At 40.1% G+C, this 27,573-nt stretch overlaps 2 protein-coding genes across 2 annotated transcripts in view; both read right to left on the minus strand.

Annotated features, from left to right (window-relative positions):
- Positions 1-3,559: 3,559 nt before the first annotated feature.
- LOC127439220 (uncharacterized) lies at positions 3,560-10,964 on the minus strand. The gene is made up of 4 exons (XM_051695375.1): positions 10,620-10,964; positions 9,927-10,223; positions 8,344-8,718; positions 3,560-8,167 (listed from the first exon to the last, which is right to left on the minus strand). Exons 1-4 carry the CDS (start codon positions 10,657-10,659, stop codon positions 8,112-8,114), a joined length of 768 nt encoding a protein of 255 aa, XP_051551335.1. The 5' UTR covers positions 10,660-10,964; the 3' UTR covers positions 3,560-8,111.
- A 1,045-nt stretch (positions 10,965-12,009) lies between these two features.
- Positions 12,010-27,573, minus strand: part of LOC127438919 (uncharacterized) — a 67,285-nt gene continuing 51,721 nt past the window's right edge. The window contains exons 9-17 of the mRNA XM_051694824.1: positions 25,779-25,910; positions 23,008-23,214; positions 22,759-22,869; positions 22,581-22,616; positions 21,899-21,937; positions 21,766-21,807; positions 21,636-21,689; positions 17,889-18,254; positions 12,010-15,717 (exon numbers count right to left, since the gene is read on the minus strand). Of these exons, the coding sequence (XP_051550784.1) occupies positions 15,632-15,717; positions 17,889-18,254; positions 21,636-21,689; positions 21,766-21,807; positions 21,899-21,937; positions 22,581-22,616; positions 22,759-22,869; positions 23,008-23,214; positions 25,779-25,910 (1,073 nt within the window). The 3' untranslated portion in view covers positions 12,010-15,631. The remainder of the gene's footprint in view (positions 15,718-17,888; positions 18,255-21,635; positions 21,690-21,765; positions 21,808-21,898; positions 21,938-22,580; positions 22,617-22,758; positions 22,870-23,007; positions 23,215-25,778; positions 25,911-27,573) is intronic.

Raw genomic sequence — 27,573 nt, forward strand, 5'->3', positions numbered from 1 at the left:
GGTTCTTTTAATTGTGATGATTTTGGCTCACATTTAACAAAAACCCACCAATTCACTATCTCAAAAAATTAGAATATGGTGACATGCCAATCAGCTAATCAACTCAAAACACCTGCAAAGGTTTCCCGAGCCTTCAAAATGGTCTCTCAGTTTGGTTCACTAGGCTACACAATCATGGGGAAGACTGCTGATCTGACAGTTGTCCAGAAGACAATCACTGACACCCTTCACAAGGAGGGTAAGCCACAAACATTCATTGCCAAAGAAGCTGGCTGTTCACAGAATGCTGTATCCGAGCATGTTAACAGAAAGTTGAGTGGAAGGAAAAAGTGTGGAAGAAAAAGATGCACAACCAACCGAGAGAACCGCAGCCTTATGAGGATTGTCAAGCAAAATCGATTCAAGAATTTGGGTGAACTTCACAAGGAATGGACTGAGGCTGGGGTCAAGGCATCAAGAGCCACCACACACAGACATGTCAAGGAATTTGGCTACAGTTGTCGTATTCCTCTTGTTAAGCCACTCCTGAACCACAGACAACGTCAGAGGCATCTTACCTGGGCTAAGGAGAAGAACTGGACTGTTGCCCAGTGGTCCAAAGTCCTCTTTTCAGATGAGAGCAAGTTTTGTATTTCATTTGGAAACCAAGGTCCTAGAGTCTGGAGGAAGGGTGAAGAAGCTCATAACCCAAGTTGCTTGAAGTCCAATGTTAAGTTTCCACAGTCTGTGATGATTTGGGGTGCAATGTCATCTGCTGGTGTTGGTCCATTGTGTTTTTTGAAAACCAAAGTCACTGCACCCGTTTACCAAGACATTTTGGAGCACTTCATGCTTCCTTCTGCTGACCAGCTTTTTAAAGATGCTGATTTCATTTTCCAGCAGGATTTGGCACCTGCCCACACTTCCAAAAGCACCAAAAGTTGGTTAAATGACCATGGTGTTGGTGTGCTTGACAGGCCAGCAAACTCACCAGACCTGAACCCCATAGAGAATCTATGGGGTATTGTCAAGAGGAAAATGAGAAACAAGAGACCAAAAAATGCAGATGAGCTGAAGGCCACTGTCAAAGAAACCTGGGCTTCCATACCACCACAGCAGTGCCACAAACTGATCGCCTCCATGCCACGCCGAATTGAGGCAGTAATTAAAGCAAAAGGAGCCCCTACCAAGTATTGAGTACATATACAGTAAATGAACATACTTTCCAGAAGGCCAACAATTCACTAAAAATGTTTTTTTTATTGGTCTTATGATGTATTCTAATTTTTTGAGATAGTGAATTGGTGGGTTTTTGTTAAATGTGAGCCAAAATCATCACAATTAAAAGAACCAAAGACTTAAACTACTTCAGTCTGTGTGCATTGATTTATTTAATACACAAGTTTCACAATTTGAGTTGAATTACTGAAATAAATGAACTTTTCCACAACATTCTAATTTATTGAGATGCACCTGTAAGTATTTTTTGGATGATCTTAAGACAACACATATTTTTTTCTACCTCTTTTAGGAGGTGATAGAGAAGTCTAAAGCAAGAGATATCCCTATAGTCATTGATGCAGTAAGTCTCAAGTTCCAGCTGTTGAACAGATGGGATTTTCTTATTTCTTTCTTTTATTTAATACAGGCAAATAATACAACATAACCACACACACCTCAACACACATCAGACTGGTCCGTTATTATAAGCAGGTTCTGCTGTTTATGAAGGAGATTAAAATCCCTGGGGCTCATTAATACTTTCCTTATTCTCTTAAACGAAAGTGGCTTTTGTGTTTGTGGTTTCAAGAGGACGGCTTATGAGTGGAGAGTGGAGTGATGACCAGGCTGGTGGAGCTTGCCATTCCTGTAAGCGGTGGAGTGATCAAGAAGCTGGTTAGTGGGGCTATTGGAATGGAGTATTTTCACAGTGTAGTATTAGTACTTTAGTACTTAAGTAAAAGATCTGAATACATCTTCCACCACTGTCTGCTTCTGGCAGTGGAATGCCCTCACCCAAAAATTCAAGTAACTGTAGCATTACTTGATAGTAGCTTACATGACTGTAGCATGTTTTTGCTATCATTGTATGGATAAGAATTTGACTCTGTGGTTCTTGCAAGTGTGTCTGGAGATGTTATGAGCAGTCATCACTCAGTGAAGTTTACTGAGCGCTCATGACCAGGTGTCCAGGTCTCCTTTTCTTCCTGCTGTTGCGGTGAAAGAATGCAATGGCTATTTTGAACATTTTATGCCTTTCCTAGCCTGCTTTCTGCCATCTTTCTCTCCCTGTAGGACGTCAAATGAGTTTCTATGAAGACTGAACTCATTCAAGGAAAAACGTATCTACCCTCTCCATGGATGTATTATATAATAAAAAATAAAAAAATGTTGAATGCAGTTGGTTGCCTTGCTTATTTTGCACAACTGACCAAACTTCTTTCTTGGGTTAAATTGAGCATTTGTTTACATTCATTGATAGTCACATGTTGTGCATGCTTATGTGAATGTCTAAACATAAGTTAACATTATGATGTAATTATGAACATAGAAGCATGAGAAAAATATTAATACATACATACTGTAAATGTATTTATACGTTATGGGAGCAATCCCTCTTCCTTCCAAAATTAAACAGAAAAACTGATTAATGCTGTCTCTTCATCACTCCCCAGAAAAAATGCTACTATAAATGTAGTCAACGTAGTAAATCAATGCACATTATGCGATAATATTTGCCGAAAATTGCTGCAAATTTAGTTGCTGATGCTGTCTGTCCCACTTAAACCCATTTAAACAGGCTGACAGCGTGGTTTGGAACTATTGAGAGCTACATGATCCACATGACCGCATGGCGGCGAGTTCAAATAGTGTCGCAACTCTCTTTTTCAACGGCTCTGGTTTACACTTGTATGAATGTTTTAAGCAGAAATCACGTGACTGGTAATTACAGGTAAGGAACAAGCATGTGTTAAAGAAAATATTTTTGGGGTTTTTGAGTGATAAGGTTAGGCAGGCTAGATTTGTGTACATTGATTACACATACTGGCTTTGTAGGAGCCGCTGGAGCCCCCCTTTACATGGCGCCCCAATGCGTTGCATACCTTGCATGTGGTTTTTGCGGCACTGACTGTATGTATGAATATACACTCACCGAGCACTTTATTAGGAATGGAACACCTGTATACCTACTTATTCATGTGATTATCTAATCAGCCAATCGTGTGGCAGCATTACAATGCAGATATGGGTCAGGAGCTTCAGTTAATGTTCACATCAACCATCAGAATGGGGAAAAAATGTGATCTCAGTGATTTCAACCGCAGCATGATTGTTGGTCCCAGATGGGCTGGTTTGAGTATTTCTAAAACTCGAGTATTCCAAACAAGGATTTGAACTCAAACCTGGAAGTTTTAGGATTTAAAAAAATTTCATAAATGTTTGATTTGATATCCAATATTTGAAATGTAAAAATCTGTATAATCAACTAAATAACATTGCAAGCAATACTGTTACAGTTGAGAGCTCAAAAGTCTTGAGCTGCACTTGGATCCACAGATTTCACCAGACAGTTTTTATTATTAAATTGTTTAAAAATTTATTCATTGTGTAATTTAAATATGCTTTAAAAAATGCATTCTCTCACTTTCTTTAAACAGATATTTAACTCAGCATAGCTTAAAGTCAGCATGAAATGAAAATTCACCCTATCTATTTTCTAAATGCATGTTATTGATCTTATTTTGTTTTCTTTTGACCTTGTAATCTTTAATCAAAATATAATAACTCCATCTTGACATGTGCAGGACTTCTCCTGTTATTTAGTCCACTTAAGCCCCGCCCCTTTCTTATAAATACCACAACCTTGCGTAGAGTTGAACGAAACATCAGTCGCTGGTTGGGAAATATAGCAAGGTGTATTTTCATCTGTTTTCCTTCAAAACTATCGTTCCTTAACCCAAACTTCCTTAGTTACGGGTCAGCTGGTTTGAATTTACATCTCGAATGAGTTGGAATAACGTTGAATTCGTGGCTGTGTTCGAGATATTTCACGCCTGAATTGCTGAGATGATCACTAATGAATACAACACTTCAGATGACTCTGGAGTTTATATTTTTGAATGCAGTTATCTTGGGATGCACAGCACGAGTTGTGTTTTTCCTTTATATTTAGTGTATTGTGATTAAAAATGTTAAAATATGATTATCTTTTACTCGATTTTCTATGGCTAAAGCCTCTTCTTAAGCAAAGACCGTGATGTGCTCGTGTGTTTATGTTGTCAGTTTGATCATAATTGTGTTCAGATCGCTGATCAATTCACCGATAACCAGCTCTGACTCGAGCAGCATGGTGGTAGGGGTGTGTGTGTCCGCTGCAAACTCACATTCATATCTGCCTCCGTTCCGCTATGCACCACCAATATTTTCACAATCCAATCAATAACCAATGGATAAACTGAAATCCCCGCCCTACATTTTTCTTATTTGATAAGCTCGGAAATACATCACAATACGGAAGTATTTAAACACAATGTCCATTTCATGCCGACTTTAACTTAGCATAAACTTAACACCATCTATCCCCTAGAGGGCAGTAATTATCAGACATCAATATGATTTAGAACTGCATCCAGGGCCCCAAGAAGTCCCAAAATCAGTCACTTTGAATTCAGCGCACACTGTGCTCAGAATTCATCATTAAACAATCACATTTACCTGTTCTTACTGTCAGTTCATATGTAGACAGACATGCATGACATTTCTCATAAGATATTTTTATATTCATTTTAAGTTATATTTAAAATGTAAAGCCATCAAGTTCCATTGAACGTATGGATAAAAAAATATAGCCTAGCTTGAATGCAATTGAAGTCGCTTTGGATAAAACCAAATCCCAAATGACTAAGAATTTAGTCCAAAAATGTTCTGAATTAACCACCATCTCTTCAAATGTAGAAATAATGCATGTTTACATTGCCTTCCATCTTGCGTAACGTACTTTACACAACAAATAATGTCTGAAAAACGTTGTAATGTTTTATGACACTTTAAAGCTTGCAGTTCAAAAATGACTGTCATACTGATAGTGTTACATCTGCATCAGGTAATGCAAAATATAATGTAACATCTGAAAGCTAATATTTACAAGGATAGAAAAGATCAAGGTTGATCAGTGCAAACTGCATCATGTTCCATCAGTGTACAATAAATTATACATGTTCATGGCAAATCAAAACATTCCTATGTTTCACAGGTACACAGTACAGGTGTTGATTTTTAGTTTCTTATACAAGTATAAATACAGTATGTTGTAATTTCATATGGGGGCAATGTTCATTATACAGCCACAACATTAAAACCACTGACAGGTGAATTGAATAACATTGATTATCTCATTACAATGGCACCTGTGAAGGGTTGGGATATATGAGGCAGCAAGTGAACAGTCAGTTCTTGAATTTCATGTGTTGGAAGCAGGAAAAATGGGCAAGCGTAAGGATCTGAGCAACTTTGACAGGGGCCAAATTGTGATGGCTAGAAGATTGGGTCAGAGCATCTCCAAAATGGCAGGTCTTGTGGGGTGTTTCCGGTATGCAGTGGCTAGTACCTACCAAAAGTTGTAGAAGGAAGGACAACAGGTGAACCAATGGGTGCCCAAGGCTCATTGATGCACGTGGGGAACGAAGGCTAGCCCATCTGGTCCGATCCCACAGAAGAGCTGCTGTAGCGCTAATTGCTGAAAAACTTAATTCTGGCCATAATAGAAAGGCGTCAGAACACACAGTGCATTGCAGCTTGCTGCGTATGGGGCTGCGTAGCCGCAGACCGATCTGAGTGCCCATGCTGACCCCTGTCCATCGCTGAAAGCGCCTACAATGGGCACGTGAGCGTCAGAACTGAACCATCAAGCAATGGAAGAAGGTGGCCTGGTCTGATGAATCACGCTTTCTTTTAGATCATGTGCACGGCAGGGTGCGTGCGCATCGTTTACCTGGGGAAGAGATGGCAGCAGGATGCACCATGGGAAGAAGGCAGGCCAGCACCGATAGCACTTTTTCTCTTCCGATCCGATATCGGAAATCTCAGTATCGGCCGATCCCGATCCGATACCAGTGTTGTTTTTTTGCATAATCAGTTTAGAATATCTTTACATTATTGTGTGGAACTAATTGGGAGTACTCTTTAATATGTAAAGAAACACAAACCTCTAACTACACATTATTTCAATATAAATGTACAGCTTATTAAGAAACACTTTATTATTAACTAGTATACTGGATAATGTAGCAGCAAAATTAACAGTAATTCCAGTCTTCATGTCTTCAGTAGAAAAGAAGCCGTTTTTTTTTTTTTTTGCAAAATATTTTCAACTTGAATTTGGACTTTAAAGGATTCAGATCTCTTTTTTGTTCAATTTAGTTGTAAGACATCAGTCCACTTCAGTCACAAAATTATTTTTTGGAACCCATTCAACTTAAATATTATAATAGTAATATATAGTAATATATCTCAATCGTGCACCTTTTGTCACGGATCCACCGGTCTCTCTCTCTCTCTTTCTTCCTCACTGCCTCGCTCGCTCACTCTCCCCTGAGTTCTGATTACACGCACCTGCATATCATTAGTGGCTAATCAAGGACTGCATATATACCCCGCTTTCACACACACTCTTTGTCTATTCTCATCGATAGTATCTCTGAGACCCCAGACCTTTCTACTATGTCAAACATACCTGTGTCTTCATTATTGCCCGCAAGTATCATAAGACTGTGGTGAGTTATCTGTTCATCGTGTCTATACCCTGTCTGGATATTACTCACCTGCTGTTTGCCACCTGCTGAATTTACACAATGTTTACATCACTGTTTCAATCATCTGTTCAATAAACCCTGCTACTGAGTTCATATCTCTGCCTCCATGACACCTTTAACTTTTAAACACTCATGCTTTTACTTTGACATTCTGAACTCTCCAGGAACTCCTGTATGTGTCCCGTTTGTAGGAATGTTCACAGTAGTTTAATTTGATGCTTATTCAAATTCTGGTAAAAAGGCACCTCCAGTGCCATTCTAAATGCATATTATAAGTGAACCGAACTATTGAGCATCTACATCCGAGATGTTGTTCGTGAGTAGCGTTCAAATATTGCGCACCGCTGTGAACGCTAAAAATAGGCGTGCGTGTGTGTAAACAGCAGCGCCATTCAAAAACGCGCTGGAGCTGCGTGTGCATTTTATATATTTACTTATTAAACACAGCCTTTTGTGAGTCACAGAGCTATCACACGTCTTATGGTGGCTTTGAATAAAATGCACAAGTCATATGAACTACTTAAATGGTGTTTTTATGGTTCTTTTGTAATTTTTAAGCTTGACATTAACGAACATGACTAACACACAGTATCGGATTTGGATCGGGCTCGTCGGATCGATACCCGATCCGTTTAAAAACGTCAGTCAAACTGATCCAGGTATCGGATCAGTGCATCCCTAGTGTGATGCTCTGGGCAATATTCTGCTGGGAAACCTTGGGTCCTGGCATTCATGTGGATGTTACTTAGACACGTACCACCTACCTAAAGAGTGTTGCAGACCACGAACACCCCTTCATGGCAATGGTATTCTCTGATGGCAGTGGCCTCTTTCAGCAGGATAATGCACCCAGCCACACTGCAAAAATTGTTCAGGAATGGTTTGAGGAACATGACAAAGAGTTCAAGGTGTTGAATGAATGAATGTTACATTTATATAGCGCTTTTATGACACTACACTCAAAGCGCTTTACACAGTGAATAGGGGACTCTCCTCAGCCACAACCAGTGTGCAGCATCCAATGGATGATGTTGACTTGGCCTTCAAATTCTCCAGATCTCAATCTGATTGAGCATATATGAGATGTGCTGGACCAACAAGTCCGATCCATGGAGGAACCACCTCGCAACTTACAGGAATTAAAGGATCTGCTGCTAACGTCTTGGTGCCAGATACCACAGGACACCTTCAGAGGTCTTGTGGAGTCCATGCCTCGAAGGGTCACAGCTGTTTTAGCGGCACGAGGGGGACCTACATGATGTTAGGCAGGCGGTTTTAATGTTGTGGCTGTTCGGTGTAAGTCTCTATACATTAGTGTTGTCAGGCGTCTCTCATCAGATGCAAGTTTATATCCTCCGACTCATCATCTCTGTTTTCTATTGATTCAGTATGAAAATAAAAATGAAAAAAATCAGAAAATCAATGTTAGTGTTACATCAATTGTTTAAGCTAGATTTACACAAATATCAATAAGGTTCAGAAAATATGCTGAAAATATCAAAAACTTCAAAATATATTGATATAAACAAACATTAAGACTTCAGCTACTCACCACTGACAGTAACAATGAATGCCTTGGAGATCTTATTTCTGCTGTCAGTGATTTCTAGTTTGTAAACTCCAGTGTCTGTGGTTCTAGTGTTTGTGATGATGAGATCTCCAGTCTGATGGTCCAGCTGCAGTCTTGCTCTGTATGTCCTAACACCACCATTTGATGGTTCCTTGTTGTTCGTTTTATTCATTCTAGCTAGAAGAATGAATGGGTCAGAGGAGTTACCCAGCTCTACCATCTTCCACTGTATCAGACCACATGTTTGTACTTCGGTAACACCAGTGTCTAATTTGACAGAATTTCCAGTCTTTACTTTTATAGTTTTCACTCCATCTTGAATTGTCTTCATTTCATTTGTTTCAGCCCTAGACACACCTGGAGAACAAACAGAAACAGTTACTCAGAGAGGCCACAAAGGTACACTGCTTTATCACCGTCTTGATCATATTGTATACTGCAGGGCTGGTGGACGGAGATAGTATAAGAATTTGCCAATGAGTCGAGACATGTACCTCTGTTTGTGTGATTTTCTTTCTAGCACCACCCTTCAGTCTAACAATATGTTTGTTTGGGTTTTTGGCGAAAGGTCAACTTCGTGTGTTGATAAATGTACCAACCAATAAGATACAAGTTGTTGAGTAAAATGTGAACAATTCCTCAATCAGGGGGTTCCCAAATTTTAACTGAAGATCCCTAACGATTTTTAGAATCGTAGACTTTCAATAAAGATTTCACAACATCGTTTTCTAAATATATTTTAAAGTAATATATTACTTTACGTAACTAGCACCCGCCACCCCCAAAATACGACGAGGCTGAAACCAGTTCGCAAGTTCCTCGTCCAAATATATCTCATGCACGCTTAATTTTGCTCATCTACCCGCAACAGGCGGACGACCTGTAAGACATCTCGGAGTGACACATGACAAGAAATGCTGTTAAACACAAAGACGTGTTTGAAGGAACACACTTAAATATATTTAAATTCACCTGATTCGCTGTTTGTTCAGAGGTGTGTCATGTGGAACAAGCGCATGTAAGAGTTTTCACTCATTTTCTCTGTTTCATTCGTCTGAACTGTTTGCGAGAATAATGTCGTCTATGAGAATGCTGCAAATCATCTCGGAACATCTCAGGAGGTGCTGTGAGTTTAGTTCACGTTGTTTCCACGTGGTTGGCATGCATTGTGAACGCAACTCTGCAGGTTCAGTAATATATATTTGTATTAAAGAAACAAAGACGAAAGTGCTTAAATCATAAAGCATTATTTTGGGAACACAAGGGAATTCATTAGGCGTTATTATTATGATTATTATTATCTTAACATTAATAATTGTATTTAGTTTTTAATCTGTAGGGTATTCATAATTTTCCACCTGTTGTTGTTGATGGATGCTTGCATGATGGCAAATGGAGCCATTGGAGGCAGTAAATGTTTGGATTTGGGGAGGGGACTATCTCTTTGATAAAAAAAGCTGTTTGAAAACAATGTTTATTTCTGCAATTCCATTCGGTGGTGTTAGCGGTGCAGAAATTACTCACTTCAGTTTAAGTGCTCAGGGCAAGTGCAAAGTGTGACTTACCATCTGAAACAGTAACTGTGAAAATCCTTGTATTTATGCCATAGCCACTTAAGATATTTAGTTCATAAAGTCCAGCATCTGTGGTTCTCATGTTTGTTATGGTGAGATCTCCAGTCTGGTCGTTCAACTGAATTCTCTCTCTGAATATCTGAACACCAGCATATGGATTCATTTGAGCTATGCGTGCACCATTGAAATGCCATCTCAGTAAATGATAGTCATTATATCTGTCTACATGAGTGTGTAGAGTGACAGAATCTCCCGTCATCACAAAAACTGACTCATCACCAAACACACCTGAAACACAATCAGAAACAGTTACTCAAAGATGGAACTGTATAAAATCTGTACATTATTCCAAACTTAATATGTGCCACCCTTCTGGCCCCGCCCCTGGACATATTTCCTGTCACTCACCCATCACAGCAGTGCTATTTTTTATATTATTTATTCAAAGTATAATGTTATAAGTGTATATTTAACCATGTAACACTTAAGCTATTACTATCACAAAATGCATGACAACGCATAACAAGTCAAAAATATCACATTACTCATTATGACACAGACAGCTAGGATATAACACGTAAAGTTATCAGCACTGCAAAAACTACGAAATTCCCGGGAAAAATTCTGCATTGTAAAAAGAGAAGTGAAACCGAAAGTAAAGTTTAACAGTCATCAAGCACTTACCGTTCAAGAGTAAGAATAAAAAGAGCGATAATATTTTCATGTTGCTGTAGAGTTCAGTATCATCTGTTTTGATACATCTGAATAGCTGAGTTTTTAAAACTCTCCGTTTGGCGAATCAGAATCGCAGCCAAACCGACCGACACCGACGATAAACACCAAAAACAGACTTATATTGAGACTCTTTATACCAGCTGAGCTTGGTTGGCGTCTATAGGTTATGATGTCTATTTTCCCGACACATGATCTGGTAAGTTGTGATCTGAGGTAAAGTCGAGAAGAGGCGCAAACATGGAGGAAACTTCTGTGATGGAGGCCAACCCAACAGAGATTATTTAGCAGAGACGGGTCACTTCTATTAAATGAATGCGAGAAATTGGAACGCCCAACGGTCAACGGATGTGGAAAGGAAGTCCCGCCTTACAGTTAAAGAGCCAATCACCTTTTAGATAAAGACATCGCCTGTCAATCAACTCGAGAACGCGCATGCGCATTAGCTATACAAGCCGGGAAAATTGCGTTTTTAGCGTAATCTGATGTAAAGGATCACAATTTATGATTCCAGTATTGTCAGTTTTTATTGCTGATTTGAAATACGTTCTATGATCGTAATCTGGACCGAGATTTTTGTCTTTCTCCATTCAAGTAGATAGGAGCAGCACTGGCATGACTGAAAATAGCCTCACGAGAGCGTCCCAAAGATGCCCGACAGTGGACTGACTTGCTAGAAAGACTTTGCACACAGTTATGGGTGGACACAAAAGAGAGCTTTAAAACATTAGTTTAATGTTTTCATATTTATAGTTTTCTTGAAGAAAGTTTTTGATTATTTCGTTCTGTTGTTAGTTTTGCTGGGGTGCTGAAAGAAGAATTTCCTTCTATGTCTAGACGACTAAAAATTATAATTTGTCTGCTTTTTACATTAAAGGGATAATTTGGCCAAAAATGAAAATTCATGATGCAGATCAAACATTACAAAATACCAAATTGTGCTTGTTGAGCAAAGCTTTTAATTAGAAGTGGGTGGCTGCATTCGTTTGGCCATGCAATGTATATTAACATTGCAATTATGGTATTGACAAAGAGGTATCAGTTATGTAGACTGAAACAGAACAACTCTGTAATTAAACACTAATATCACTGATGGCATACCTAAAGAACACGTCTGACAGCCTTCAGTAATGTTGAGATGTTTAGTCTGGTTTCTGATGGGATTGTTGATCACACAGCTGTAGATGTTGTTCTCCTGATATTCCACCTCCAGAGGTAGAGAGAGACTGCTGTTGAGATCAGACACACTGATGGAGGAGAATAAACTGTTTCCTTTGTACCAGGAGAGAGTCACCTGTGTCACATTCACCACTGAACACACCAACACACATTTAGAGCGCCATGAACATTGTGGAGCATCAATAATAGGAACAGACTGATGATCAGCTAGAAATCATGGGATAATAAAGGGTAAAATTATTACAAATCTAAGTGTTCAACAAATGATAGAGTGTCTTTGATCAAGAGTTACGCATACAGGGCAAATAACGTAAATTTCGTCATTAGAAGGGTGTGCAAGCACCACTCTTTCATGGTGTACTACTTATAAGATTATACTGTTCAAGGTGTTTAATGCGTACTCTGTATGCATAGTCTTCGCATGTGTCTGGAATTGTTTGCAGTACTTGGAGGGTCCACAAGGTTTCAACACTGGACAGTTGCTTTCACGAGGTAGTTGAAGACGAGACTAAAATGCCCATTGTACAAAGGGGCCTCAGATTGTGCCTGGCAAGCAGCAGATGCCCTGACCCCACCCTAATCCTAATCATGAAGAGCCTGTTGGTGCTGGAGCCTATCTAGGCTGCATATCATGGCTGCCACGTCATCAAGCGCCATCGAAGGCCATCTCAATTGTGAGAACCTTTGGAAGGCAGCTTCGTTTCGCAGCCTTCGTTCGACATATTTTGGAGGATGCATCAAGCCTTCAATCACCCTCAATCCCTTGCACATATCCCAATTTATTAATAAAAATTGTGGAAAAGGAGTCCTTCTGCATGCTGTTGTAGGACTGTGCACTGTCCTGGTTTCTTCCTCCAAATGTACAAGAACTTGTAGAGGATCAGCCACTAGTGCACCTCTTGAGGCCAGGGGAGTGAGGTTTACACACTGCACAGCTACCTTCCAGCTGGTTACCGTTACACTCACCCCCCTAAACCTCACTCCCATCCGGGTCGCGGCACCACTGTAACCAGTCCTGCTCGCTCCACTCGGAGCGGGATTCGAACCGGGGTCTCAGGCATGAGAGATGGGCAGCTAACAAGGAGGCTAAAGGCTACAGCCCCTAGCGTCAGTCGTTAGTGCACCTCTTGAGGCAAGGGGAGTAAGATTTACACACTGCACAGCTACATACCAGCTGGCTCGAGTTACACTCACCCTCCTAAACCTCACTCCCATCCGGGTTACGGCTCGACCCGGTCTCGGCCCAAGGGTTCTACAACATGTATGATCAGCTCTGTAAAAGCTTAGCTTGAAAGCTAAGGGTCATAATTGTTATTCTATTGTTGACCATTATTTAATAAAGTAAAAAAAGCTCTTTTCTAAATAAGTCCATTGTGGTGCAAATAAGTACTGGTGTAGTGTAAAAAAAAAAACATGTCTTAATTTTCACATTGTATTGCACACTCGGCCTTAAACCTTGTGGTCACAGCCCTGATAGCACACGTACACCACCCAGACGTCTATTTAACCTTTGTTTTTACATCTGGAAGACGTATTTTTTAGGTTGTTTGCTCATCTGCAATATGTCTATAAGATGTTTCCTCTTGGATGTCAATAAGACATTCAGCAGATGTTTTTGAGACATTTCTAAATTAGATTTGTAAAGCTGATCCTTTTAAGATGTTTAGCAGATGACAATTTGAATGCAATGCTTTCCAGATGAAATGCTCTCAAACAGACACCTCGGAGATGTATGTGTGCTATTGGGAGGTCACCTAACTATATCTCATCTCATTTCATTGGGGTCTTGGTCCCTTCATAACAAAAAAAATAATTATTCATTGTGAAATTTTCTTTAGACCTTTAAAGTTTCAACAAGGTCACACAGGAAGTCGACATGTTGTTTCCGAGAGTGGCGGTACCCTAGGATTGGTCACATGATGCCAACTCACGACAAGCGGCATCTCCTTTCAGACATTTTTACATCGGCTCAACTGTTTACCTTCCCCTGTGGCTAAGGTTTGGCTTTTGGCGCCCTTCCGTGGACAATTCACCCGAAAATGGAGCTCACACCCAGGGGTCTGCAACCAGAGCGGGGCCCGACGGGACCCGAGAACCCGAGTTCGGGTCAGTTTTTCCAAGTAGGACTTCTGGTCGGGTTTGGGTTTGTAATTAATGAAAAAATAAACAGGCCAACTGAACTTATTTCACGCACGTGCTCTCGCTCACAGACACACACGAACAGACCAGTTAGGGGCTGTTCGCTCCAAATGTGTTTTTGTGCGCATCAATTCTGTTTTCCCATTGTTTAAACACATGCTGGATGAATGTCTTAGACTGTTGCGCTGTGTCTCTGTGTTTCTTCAGCGTCTCGCACAGGACGGCACTTTCTAAACACCGTGTCAAGTTAAAAAGAACTTCAAATTTTCAAAAACGCATGTCGAGACACCTGCGCTCCGTTTCATTCTTTGCGCCACGTCTAGATTGTTCTCAGCACAGTTGTCACAAAGATTCAACACTCTGAACAAGTTCCAGCTGCATAGAGGGGACTGTTGCATTGTCTCATATTATTCCAGAATGTTCTGCACCAAGCAAAATTTCAGTGCATAAACAGTAAGTCAATGCTTTTTTCCCCTTCTGCTCTAGTGTACTAAGGGGCTGCCGTGCCTTGTTAAAACGGTGTATGTTTACTGTTTCAATATTGTTACGAATGTTGCCTATATGCTTACATATAATACAGCCTATTGCAACAGTACTTGCTAGGAGAAGAAATTATAAAGATAGTGAGTGATTTCGGCTTATAATCTGACAGTATTGTTCGGGCAGGGAAGGGTCAGGCCACACGGTCTCAGGTATGGGTCGGGTTTCATTTTAAGGCCTCTACTCACACCTGCCCATGAACCCAACAACAGTTACCGCTTTGGCCACTGGGGGCAGTGTTTCACATTTCAGTAATACAGACTTCAGATTTCAGCTAATGAAAAGTCAACCTACTGTTTCCAATTCCACTTTAAAATTAGTCCATAAATTTTGTACTCAACAAACAACCATCATGATACATGCATGGAGTAATAGGTATGAAATCTAATACAAACATATGTAAAAAAAAAAAAAAAAAAAAAGGTATGTTTTACTCTTACCAAATCAAAAGAAGCACTTTAATCTTGTTTCAAACCTCAAAAAAAAAAAAAAAACATAGTGGTTGATTTCATACACAGCTAGCCAGAGGTGGGTAGAGTGGCCAAAAACTGAACTCAAGTAGAAGTAATGATGTTATTAATTACTTGAGTAAGAGTAAAAAAAGTATCCAATTAACAGAATACTCAAGTAGTGAGTAACTAGGTACTTTCATATGTAACATAATGGATGTTTACTCCCCAATATTCCATTACATAATCCACTTTTAACATGTTACACAATGATAATAATAAAAATATTAATTACTATTATTGTAAATTAATTCATCATTCACCCTCATGTTGTTCCAAACCTGTACGACTTTCTTTCTTCAGTGCAACACAATTAAGGAGATGCCAGACAGAATGTTATCCTCAGTCACCATTTACTTTCACTGCATGTTTTTTTCCCTCCATATTTTAAAAGGGAATACATTCTGTCAAACATCTTTTGATTTTCACAAAATACGGAAAGTCACACGGGTTTGGAACAACATGAGGATGGGAAATGTAACGGAGTAAATGTAGCGTGTTACTACACACCTCTGCAGCTAGAACTCATTTATACAGGGGGATTTTAGAGGCTGATAAAAGTAAAAATAAAATGGCATGTGGCTAACTTTACAGTGTTTAAAAACCAGTGTCGTTGGGATCCTCTTCTGGAATCAAAGGCAAGTTTGTCTCATTTGGATCTTCCTCTCTGTGTTCTGCGGAAGCTGTAAGAAAACAAGGAATCACAAAAGGTACGAGAAAAAAAAGAGTGTGTTAATTGATAATTCTTCAAACATTGTGGGAAATATGATGTGATTTGCATGTCAATCTACACTATATTGCCAAAAGTATTTGCTCATCTGCCTTTAGACGCATATGAATTTAAGTGACATCCCATTCTTAATCCATAGGGTTTATTATGACGTCGGCCCACCCTTTGCAGCTATAACAGCTTCAACTCTTCTGGGAAGGCTTTCCACAAGGTTTAGGAGTGTGTTTATGGGAATTTTTGACCATTCTTCCAGAAGCGCATTTGTGAGGTCAGACACTGATGTTGGACGAGAAGTCCTGGCTCGCAGTCTTCGCTCTAATTCATCCCAAAGGTGCTCTGTCGGGTTGAGGTCAGGGCTCTGTGCAGGCCAGTCAAGGTCTTCCACACCAAACTCGCTCATCCATGTCTTTATGGACCTTGCTTTGTGCACTGGTGCGCAGTCATGTTGGAACAGGAAGGGGCCATCCCCAAACTGTTCCCACAAAGTTGGGAGCATGGAATTGTCCAAAATCTCTTGGTATGCTGAAGCATTCAGAGTTCCTTTCACTGGAACTAAGGGGCCAAGCCCAGCTCCTGAAAAACAACCCCACGCCATAATCCCCCCTCCACCAAACTTCAGAGTTGGCACAATGCAGTCAGACAAGTATCGTTCTCCTGGCAACCGCCAAACCCAGACTCATCCATCAGATTGCCAGATGGAGAAGCGTGATTCGTCACCCCAGAGAACGCGTCTCCACTGCTCTAGAGTCCAGTGGCGGCGTGCTTTACACCACTGCATCCGACGCTTTGCATTGCACTTGGTGATGTATGGCTTGGATGCAGCTGCTCGGCCATGGAAACCCATTCCATAAAGCTCTCTACGCACTGTTCTTGAGCTAATCTGCAGGCCACATGAACTTTGGAGGTCTGTAGCGATTGACTCTGCAGAAAGTTGGCGACCTCTGTGCACTATGCGCCTCAGCATCCGCTGACCCCGCTCTGTCATTTTACGTGGCCTACCACTTCGTGGCTGAGTTGCTGTCATTCCCAATCGCTTCCACTTTGTTATAATACCGTAAATGTTGTAATGTTATAATATAAATTTCACGACTGGACTTGTTGCACAGGTGGCATCCTATCACAGTACCACGCTGGAATTCACTGAGCTCCTGAGAGCGGCCCATTCTTTCACAAATGTTTGTAGAAGCAGTCTGCATGCCTATGTGCTTCATTTTATACACCTGTGGCCATGGAAGTGATTGGAACACCTGAATTCAATTATTTGGATGGGTGAGCGAATACTTTTGGCAATATAGTGTATTTACTAAAAATTAGGATGGTTACATAAAATGGTTGACAGAGGGGAAAACTGTATCATGTGTGTGACCAGGAGGAGGGCATGGCTGGGTCGTGATGGAGCACAGCCGGCACTGAATCAGCCGATCAGCGCGAGAGCGAGATAAAGGGGAACCGAAGACGCCAGTTCGGGAGAGATGCACGTAGCCATGTTGCATGTGTGTCTTGTTTTAAGTTAAGTTTTACATTAAACCTTTATGTTGACTGTTCAGCCAGTTCCCGCCTCCACGTTGCCCATCCTTAACTATTACAATGTGACTTTTTTTATTTTTTATCCCCTTTTCTCACCAATTTTGGAATGCCCAATTCCCACTACTTAGTAGGTCCTCGTGGTGGCGCAGTTACTCACCTCAATCCGGGTGGCGGAGGACAAGTCTCAGTTGCCTCCGCTTCTGAGACGTCAATCCGCGCATCTTATCACGTGACTCGTTGTGTATGATACCGCGGAGACTCACAGCATGTGGAGACTCATGCTACTCTCCGTGATCCACGCACAACTTACCACACGCCCCACTGAGAGCGAGAACCACTAATCGCGACCACGAGGAGGTTACCCCATGTGACTCTACCCTCCCTAGCAACTGGGCCAATTTGGTTGCTTAGGAGACCTGGCTGGAGTCACTCAAGCACGCCCTGGATTCGAACTCGTGACTCCAGGGGTGGTAGTCAGCGTCAATACTCGCTGAGCTACACAGGCCCCCACGATGTGACTCTTGATTTGAAACAATGATCCTTGACTTTATGATCCATCACATCCATACACTGTAACAGTTCATCAGTCTCACTTACCACAGACAAAAACACTGAATGTCTTTGTGCGAAATGTATTTCTGTTGCTGGTGATCTGTAGTTTATAATGCCCGGCGTGTTTGACTCGGATGTTTGTGATGGTAAGAGATCCAGTCTGGTTGGTTAGTGACAGTCTGTTTTTGAATGTTCCTTTGTTCAATAAGAATTCCTCATTGTTCGTTCTGTTCCATTTAGCTATGACACAAAATACACCTGTTTCATCGTATCCTTTGGAAGCAGCAAATTTCCACTGTATCAGCTGGTTTTCCTGTACTTCAGTAACCCCAGTCTGCAGAGTGACAGAATCTCCCTCCTTTACTGACATGGTCTTTATTTTATCTCTCTCAGCATCAGACACATCCACATCTGGAGAACAAACAGGAACAGTTTTTCAGACCTTTTGGGATTAACTATAGAATGAGGTCCTTTCAGTATGCTGCACTCCAAAATTTAATTCTTCACTAATATTTTATATTATATATTTATAACCACTCGCTCCTGCCATGGTCTTCAAGTTCTCTTGTTCTTCAGTGAAACAGCTTAACAGCAGTGCTTCATTTAAAATATCTGCTTTAATGGCATTTCTCTGGATAAGCGATTGGTCAGTAGGAGTCAGTAGTAGTCTGTAAGTGTGTGCTTAATACTCTCTTTCTGTTGATTAGTTTAGTACCTGTTGCTTGGTAGGAGTCATCCGAGTTGTTCCTGTGTAATAAAGGAATAGTCTGGGTTCTAAACAAGTTAAGCTCAATCGACAGCATTTGTGACATAATGTTTATTACCAAAAAAACCCGTCCTCTTTTCTTTAAAAAAAAAGCAAAAATCAAGGTGTGGTGATGGGGGCGTGGCCGAGCGATGTCTGTAGAGAGCGAGGCCGAGAGAGTGAGTGCGGTAAGGATTGACACCTGTGGGAAATCACCTCTAACAGCTGTTTTGTGTTTGCAGTGAGAGCTGAGAGGGATAAAAAGGGGCAGTCCAGGTCGCCGAGGGAGAGACGCACACAGTAGTGATCGTGTGTGCAATACATGTGCTGAAAAGCAGATCATATTGTTAGCGTCACTGAAAAGTGTGAAAATAAAAGATTCACGTTGGATTGTACACCCGGCTCCCGCTTCCTCCTTCAGCGTATTAAAGAACCTTTAAGGTTACCTTGAGGCACTTACAGTAGAAATGAATGTGGCCAATTTTTTTTGAGGGTTTAGAGGCAGGAATATGAAGCTAATCATTATATAAAAGCACTTACATGAATTCTTCTGTTAAAACTTGTATATTATTTGAGTAAAAAATTTTAAATCTCCGTTTTATGGTTGTTTAAGGGTGTACGGCGTTAAGTCATCATGGCAACGAAGTTGTAAAATTGGATATAACTACATAGAAAAGGTTAGTAAGCCTTAACACACATATTGTTACATCTTGTGTCTATACTTTTGAAACAGTGAATATTTTAACGTTTACGGATTGGCCCCATTGACTTCCATTGTAAGTGCCTCACTGAAACCCAGATTTTTTCTTTTTTTTTTCTTCTTTTTTTTTAAGGAGGGACGAGTCGGAATTATTTTATGTAGTAATCAATATTATGCCACAAATGCTGCCGAATGAGCTTATCTTGTATTGAACCCAGAATATTCCTTTAATTTTGTTTGTTGTGCAAAAGAGTCCTGTAATAGTTTTGGTTTGAGCCATTCACATATTACAGGTTTTCAGTTTTTCACTTAATCACAGATTCCTTAAATCTGTGAGATATGTTAATCAGTTAAATCATTTACAAAATCAAAATCAAATAGACCTTATTCACGCTAGCGCCATATTTGATTTTTAATGGGAATGACAATGAGGTTGTAAGGGTTATATGTACAGTCTCTTCAGTGGGCTGTACTGCAGTTTAAAGTGTTTTTGGATCTTTCCGCAGACAAAACATTGATAAAATATCTGTCCAAGAACATTCAGTATACAAAGAACTCCAGACAACATGAGTTGTGGAAAATCAGATGTGATCTAGGAGTTTTATACAGCTTTATACCATTCGTGCCATTGAAGAGACTGTAAGTCTATCCCTCACAGCCTCATTGTCATTCACTTTAAATATGGCGCAAGCGTAAATAAGGTCTTTTCTCTTTGTGTTTCTCACGGAGTCTCACCTACATCCCTGTACTAGCTCATACGAGCAATTTTGTAACTTTTGTGCTGCAGATGTTTTATGTTACTGCCTCCTCAGGATGAATGCTTTTGTTGTTTTCTTCATTAGTTGTTGCTTTGGATAAAAGTGTCTGCTGAATAAAATAGTGTAAATCTATGTGATGGTGTTTGATATCTGAATGGACAAGCCAAATTTAACCATGCATACAAACTAGAGGTTGACCGATAGTGGATTTTGCCGATACCAATAACTAAGGTGGCGTAAAAGGCAGATAGCAGATTAATCGGTCGATCGTTTTTAAAATTCATTAATAGAATGTAAAAAAAAATATCTTTCCTTTCAGATGCATAACAGAACTTTTTACCATAAACAAACCCAAAACACACCAGAGCCTCTTAATTTGAAATGACAGAAACTTGGCTCTGTTACAATGCTCTATATTTATGTATTTACCACATTTATGGCCTTTATATTTACCAGGTGAAGAGTTTTGTGCGTAACTGTGTTTCACCAGATAAGATTTCATGAGGAATAAGGTTTATTATTCACAACATATGAATTTAGAAACACAATGTATATGCTGCCGATGCATGTTTCGATATAGTCACAATTTTCTTTGCAAGCCCTCACTTCAATTTAGAACACTTGATAATTTAATCCAAATAAAATATTCATTGAAGTGAGGATCAAAATATGGATGAATTTTGTCAATGAGGACAGATTTAGATGTAGCAAATCCGAACGTGACTTGTTTTATTTCACCTCTAGATGGGGGCCTGGGTAGCTCAGCGAGTATTGACGCTGACTACCACCCCTGGAGTCACGATTTCGAATCCAGAGCGTGCTGAGTGACTCCAGCCAGGTCTCCTAAGCAACCAAATTGGCCCGGTTGCTAGGGAGGGTAGAGTCACGTGGGGTAACCTCCTCGTGGTCGCGATTAGGGGTTCTCGCTTTTAATGGGGTGCGTGGTAAGTTATGCGTGGATCACGGAGAGTAGCATGAGCCTCCACATGCTGTGAGTCTCCACGGTGTCATGCACGAGGAGCCACGTGATAAGATGCGCAGATTGACGGTCTCAGAAGCGGAGGCAACTGAGACTTGTCCTCCGCCACCCGGATTGAGTTGAGTAACTGCGCCACCACGAGGACCTACTAAGTAGTGGGAATTGGGCATTCCAAATTGGGAGAAAAGGGGATAAAAAACAAATAATTCACCTCTAGAGGCCACTGTGACACTGAAGAATCATGGTCACGGTGTAACACGGTGGAATAATAATAAAAAACCTATCGAAAACGAATTTTTGCTGATAACCGATAGTTCCAAAAAGCAACAATCGGTGAAACTGAAATATCGGTCTACATCTAATACAAACACAACATTACAATAAAGACTAGGGCCGTCTTTTGATAACAAAATTATTGAATTAATTAAATGCAATGCTGATTAATTAATCACATTAATCACATTTATCAATATTTGCCCCAAAATGAAGATAAAGACATTACATTAAGGCAGACGAAAGTGTTGCGCTGAAAGCAAACATATAATCTCTTGTAATTGCTGCTTTTAACAAACATGACCATGCAGAGGGATTCAGCTGTACAATATCTTACCATCATTTGAAAAGATACTGTCATCTTTATCATCATCTTCCTCAGGAATCGTACCTGTTTTAACAATAAAAACTGTCAGAAAGTGTATCTTCTTATGACTGACAGCACACACATTTGTAAAGTAACTCACTTTTTTGTGAATCAATCTCCTGATTAGATGTCTCCACCTCAGCTGAAAGCAAACACAGATCATAATCTGTTGTATATAGTTCTTTTTTTACCAACACATGCACACAGAGGGATTCAGTAATACATAATCTTACCATCATCCCGCTCATCAACTTCGTTGCCAGGGACTGAACCTTAACAATAATCACAGACTTAAGTTAATGACACCATTCAAAAAGTCGACATTGACCTTTTCTGTCCATCACTTAGTGTTTTTGTCTGAATGCAGCGTTGCAGTGGACACCCCATCCACTTTGAACTCTTCCTTACAACTTACACATCAAATATGTTCTGATTTCTGTGATTGTGCCACGCTTCTCATCTGAGTCGTGTTTAGTGTGGACAGACAATTTGTTGTTTTTTATCACTGGAATCTCATCGCATTGCGTTTGGCAAGAACGGGTTGTAGAAAGTGATGAAACTTGAGTAAGAATAAGTATTCTTACTCTTATGAGATGACTGGGGCTATGCCATTGTTTCTTTCTGATATTTTTGAAAGAAATAAAAAAAACACATTTTATGGACTGGCCTGCCTTCGGCCCAGAGACAGCTGGGATAGGCTCCAGCGCTACCCTGCGACCCAGCTTAGGAAAAGCGGCTTAGAAAATGTATGAATGAATAACAAATTTTGCCAAAAGGCAACTAAATTGCAGGTATGTTTTCCACTCAGGTGAGCTGGGGTGAACTTTACCTTTAAGGTGTTTGATGTCATAATGCAGCCACATAGAACACACATAAAAACAAAAGAGTTATTGCGCACTGTAAATAGTATCTTACCATAATTTAGCTGAAAACTTTCTTCAGCAGGTTGGCCTGTTTGAAAATAATCACTTGATTTAAAAAATGTAGATCAATCCAATATTTTCTATATTTTCTTTTTACATATAAAAACAGTATTTTTGTACAGTAAAGCTCATATTTTTCTCTTGCAGAAGTAGCTTTAGGTAACACTTACCATTCTGATCTTTTTTACACTTCCTGCGGCAATAGTAAACCACTCCAATCACAATCAGCAGTGGCAGCATGATGCATATCAGCACTATATAAACTGAGGACAGACCCGGTACTAAAACGAGAAAGAGAGATGTTATCATTACTGTAACTGAAACACTAACATCACCACTGACCTACCTGAATGTGACTGACCAAAATAAACAGTAAATAAACAAACATCATGCTAATAATACCATAACTGCTGTCATACCTGAACACGGCTGACAGACTTCAGTAATGTTGAGATGTTTAGTCTGGTTTCTGATGGGATTGTTGATCACACAGCTGTAGATGTTGTTCTCCTGATATTCCACCTCCAGAGGTAGAGAGAGACTACTGTTGAGATCAGACACACTGATGGAGGAGAATAAACTGTTTCCTTTGTACCAGGAGAGAGTCACCTGTGTCACATTCACCACTGAACACACCAACACACATTTAGAGCTTGAAGAATATTGAGAAGAGTTACTGCTGATCACAGGAAGTGGGCAGACGAGCTGGAAAAAACATCAGAGAATTTAGTTACCATGATTGTCTTCTGATACTTTTATTAATAAATCTAAATGCTGTTTGTTTATTGTTAATACCCACATTGTCAATGTGGTTTTTCTTGATGTTAAAAGGACAGTTCACCCAAAAACTGGCAGCATGTTCTACCATTTCTACTATTTACCTCATGTTGTTCTAAACCTGTGTGACCATTTCTTGCAAGGAACACAAAAGGAGATGTTTGTAAGAGTGACAGCCTCAGTCACCACTGATATTCATTGAATGGACAAAAGAATAAATTATAATGGTGACTGAAGCTAAGATTCAGTGTAACATCTTTTGGGTTCCACAAAAGAAAGAGAGCAAGTCTTACGGATCTGGAACAACATGAGGGTGAGTTAATGATGAAAGAATTCACCTAACCCTAACCCTATATACCCTAAATATTGACAGATGTGACTTTCGTGGACATTTACATATATTTATATACATATTTACATACGCCTACCAGTACATCATTGTAAATATCACTTTAATGAAAGAAAAAATCAAATTTGGGCCCTGATAATTAAACAGTAGTATCATTTTAACAAGCTTTATAAATAAAGACAAAAGTTTTGCAGAGGTCACAAAAATGGCAAAGTGGTAATACAGTAACGTCATATGAAACACAACCGCACGTCCGGGTTCTTAAGAGCAGTACAGTTAATGTCAGAAGTTTACATACACCTTAGCCAAATACATTTAAACTCAGTTTTTCACAATTCATGACATTTAATCATATAAAATATTCCCTGTCTCAAGTCAGTTAGGATCACTAATTTATTTTAAGAATGTGAAATGTCAGAATAATAGTAAAGAGAATGATTTATTTCAGCTTTTATTTCTTTCATCACATTCCCAGTGGGTCAGAAGTTTACATACACTTTGTTAGTATTTGGTAGCATTGCCTTTAAATTGTTTAACTTGGGTCAAACATTTTGGGTAGCCTTCCACAAGCTTCTCACAATCAGTTGCTGGAATTTTGGCCCATTCCTCCAGACAGAACTGGTGTAACTGAGTCAGGTTTGTAGGCCTCCTTGCTCGCACACGCTTTTTCAGTTCTGACCACAAATTTTCTATCGAACTGAGGTCAGGGCTTTGTGATGGCCACTCCAATACCTTGACTTTGTTTTCCTTAAGCCATTTTGCCACATCTTTGGAGGTATGCTTGGGGTCATTGTCCATTTGGAAGACCCATTTGCGACCGAGCTTTAACTTCCTGGCTGATGTCTTCAGATGTTGCTTCAATATATCCACATCATTTTCCTTCCTCATGATGTCATCTATTTTGTGAAGTGCACCAGTCCCTCCTGCAGCAAAGCACCCCCACAACATGATGCTGCCACCCCCATGCTTCAAGGTTGGGATGGTGTTCTTCGGCTTGCAAGCCTCACCCTTTTTCCTTCAAACATAACGATGGTCATTATGGCCAAACAGTAAAATTTTTGTTTCATCTGACCAGAGAACATTTCTCCAAAAAGTAAGATCTTTGTCCCCATGTGCACTTGCAAACTGTAGTCTGGCTTTATTATGCCGGTTTTGGAGCAGAGGCTTCTTCCTTGCTGAGCAGCCTTTCAGGTTATGTTGATGTAGGACTCGTTTTACTGTGGATATAGATACTTGTCTACCTGTTTCCTCCAGCATCTTCACAAGGTCCTTTGCTGTTGTTCTGGGATGGATTTGTACTTTTTGCACCAAACTACATTCATCTTTAGGAGACAAGGGGTTGTGGGTGGGTGGAGATGAGTTGGATGGTGGACTTCAGGGTGCCCACTTGTCTGTGTGGGCGCCTCGTGCCGCCCCCAGCAAGATGCCCCCTCTGGGTGGCTGCCCATGTCACCCTTGCCTAAATCCGCCCCTGATTATAGGGATATCTATGGTTCATTGTTAAGAAATAAACGTAGACTCTTTTTGAAATATCAACAAAACCAGTTTTAATTTAACTGATTCAGTAGGCCTGTTTGACCTTTTTGGGCATTTTTAGCTTAATTTGAATGAAGGGGTGTCAAAAGCAAATGCAGCCACAGAGCTTTTGTTTGTATAAAATAACTTCATTTTATAGGGATAGATATCTTGTGTATAAATTTTTTTCTGGTTCTGAGCAGAATTGGAGGTTGTGTTTTGTTTAATACTAAGGCCCTGGTTCACCTCTGAAGTTGACTATAGAAAACCATAAAACCAAACATTAAAGGAGAAGCATTAATTGTTTTTTTCCTGTTAAAATACATTCCTGTATCCCCCACACACCCAGGTGTGACTTCTATAGCCACCTATTTCAGTGCTATCTCTCAGGTGGTATAGCCACAATTTTTGTGTGGTGGTGTTAAAAAAACAATTGCTTAACAGTAGCTTAAAAATGTAGTTTAGTGCAAACTTAATTAATTTTAGACCATCTACAATTTCTGTAAGAGTGCTGATCTAAATAATATAATTGTTACTTGAGCTACTCACCATGGACTGAAACATTGAATTGCTTGGAAAACACCTTCGTGCCGTGGATCTCTAGTTCATAAACTCCAGAGTGTTCAGTTGTGATGTTTGTCATGGTGAGAGATCCAGTTTGATCATCCATGTGTAGTCTGCCTCTGAATTTCTCATCATCACCATTGTACAATAAGGGCTTAATGGTCTCCAAATTCATTTGAGTTAAACGAGTGTCCTTAAACATCCACAGTATCAGATTACCTCTTTGTATTTCAATACCATCAGTGTGTAGAGTGACAGAATCTCCCTCCATCGCTAACACTGCCTTCACTCCATGTGTTACATCGTCAAACACACCTGGAGAACAAACAGGAACAGTTACTCAGTTACAGTTTCTTTAAACTCATGGTCAGTAATATCATTAAACAATAGGTTGTACAATAAGTCTTGGACACTCTTGACTAGGGTTGTCTCAATACCAAAATTTCATTTGTAAATAGCATATTTTAGTCAGACAGCATGCAGGTACCAGAGTTGGTACTCTGTACTATCAATACTGTAGAAAGGCTGGTATGATTGTACTTTTTCATTTTTCAGTATTGACTTGGTAACAAAGTACTGTCACTTTTGGCATCCTTACTCTTGACATACATGACAAACGTTTTCAGAATCTCAAAGCATGCAATGGCACAGTTGTCATAGTTAAAATGCACAAGACAATATAAACATGTTCATTTAAACAAATTCACCAACGATAGTTTTATCTTCCCTCTCTGTCATGAGCAGTGCATTCCTCCCACCGCTGACAACGTCACACCCCTCACCTGGGACATGTATCTTCAAGCAATAATCTCATGAAAAGAGTGAATATTTGCTTCAGGGGTTTGGTGCTTATATGAATATTGCAGCACAGGAGAAATGGACTGCATAAACAAATGAGAGAAGTGTAAAAATATATATTTCATTTGCCTTCCTCTATCAGAGTTGTGGATTTTTGTGACAAAGGACAAGACTATTTTGGGCTTTTATATTGTGTATTTAAATCCCTGGCTGAGTCTGAAATGGCTACTTATATAAATATGGAAGAGTAAGCCCAGTTTTCTTTTGAAAATTTTGTTTTCAGTTTAACAATTGTTTGTCCAATGTATGCGGTAGGCCTCTTAGAGCGTGTTTTTGAATGTATCTGTTTCTAGTGTGGATGAGAGGCGGAAATTTGTGCAACATTAATGCATTTGCAAAAGAAAACTCATTAGTGTGGACAATATTACAAACTGAGATAAAATAATAAAAATGATGAAAAAGTTAAATATAAAGGAAATGTGTACTGTATACCGTATGTAACGGGAGCTAGCTGATAAGTATCTGTGCGATGTGTAAACCTCACTCCCCTGGCCTCAAGAGGTGCACTCGCGACTGACGCTAGGGACTGTAGCATTTAGCCTCCTTGTTAGCACGCCCGCCTCCCATGCTGGACACCCCGGTTCGAATCCCACTCGGAGCAGGTCGAGCAGGACCGGTTACAGTGGTGCAATGGTCCAGATGGGAGTGAGGTTTAATGGGGTGAGTGTAACGGGAGCCAGCTGGTAGGTAGCTGTGCAGTGTGTAAACCTCACTCCCCTGGCCTCAAGAGGCACACTTGTGACTGACGCTAGGGGCTGTAGTCTTTATCCTCCTTGTTATCGTGCCCGCCTCCCATGCCAGAGACCCAGTTCGAATCCTGCTTGGAGCGGGTCGAGCAGGACCAGTTACATACATACTCAGGGCAATTATTACTAATATTTTTTAATAGTTTCATTAGAATTGTTTAAAATGCATGCTCCTA

This window comes from Myxocyprinus asiaticus, chromosome 50, assembly GCF_019703515.2.
Source record: "Myxocyprinus asiaticus isolate MX2 ecotype Aquarium Trade chromosome 50, UBuf_Myxa_2, whole genome shotgun sequence".
NCBI classification, from domain to species: Eukaryota; Metazoa; Chordata; class Actinopteri; order Cypriniformes; family Catostomidae; genus Myxocyprinus; species Myxocyprinus asiaticus.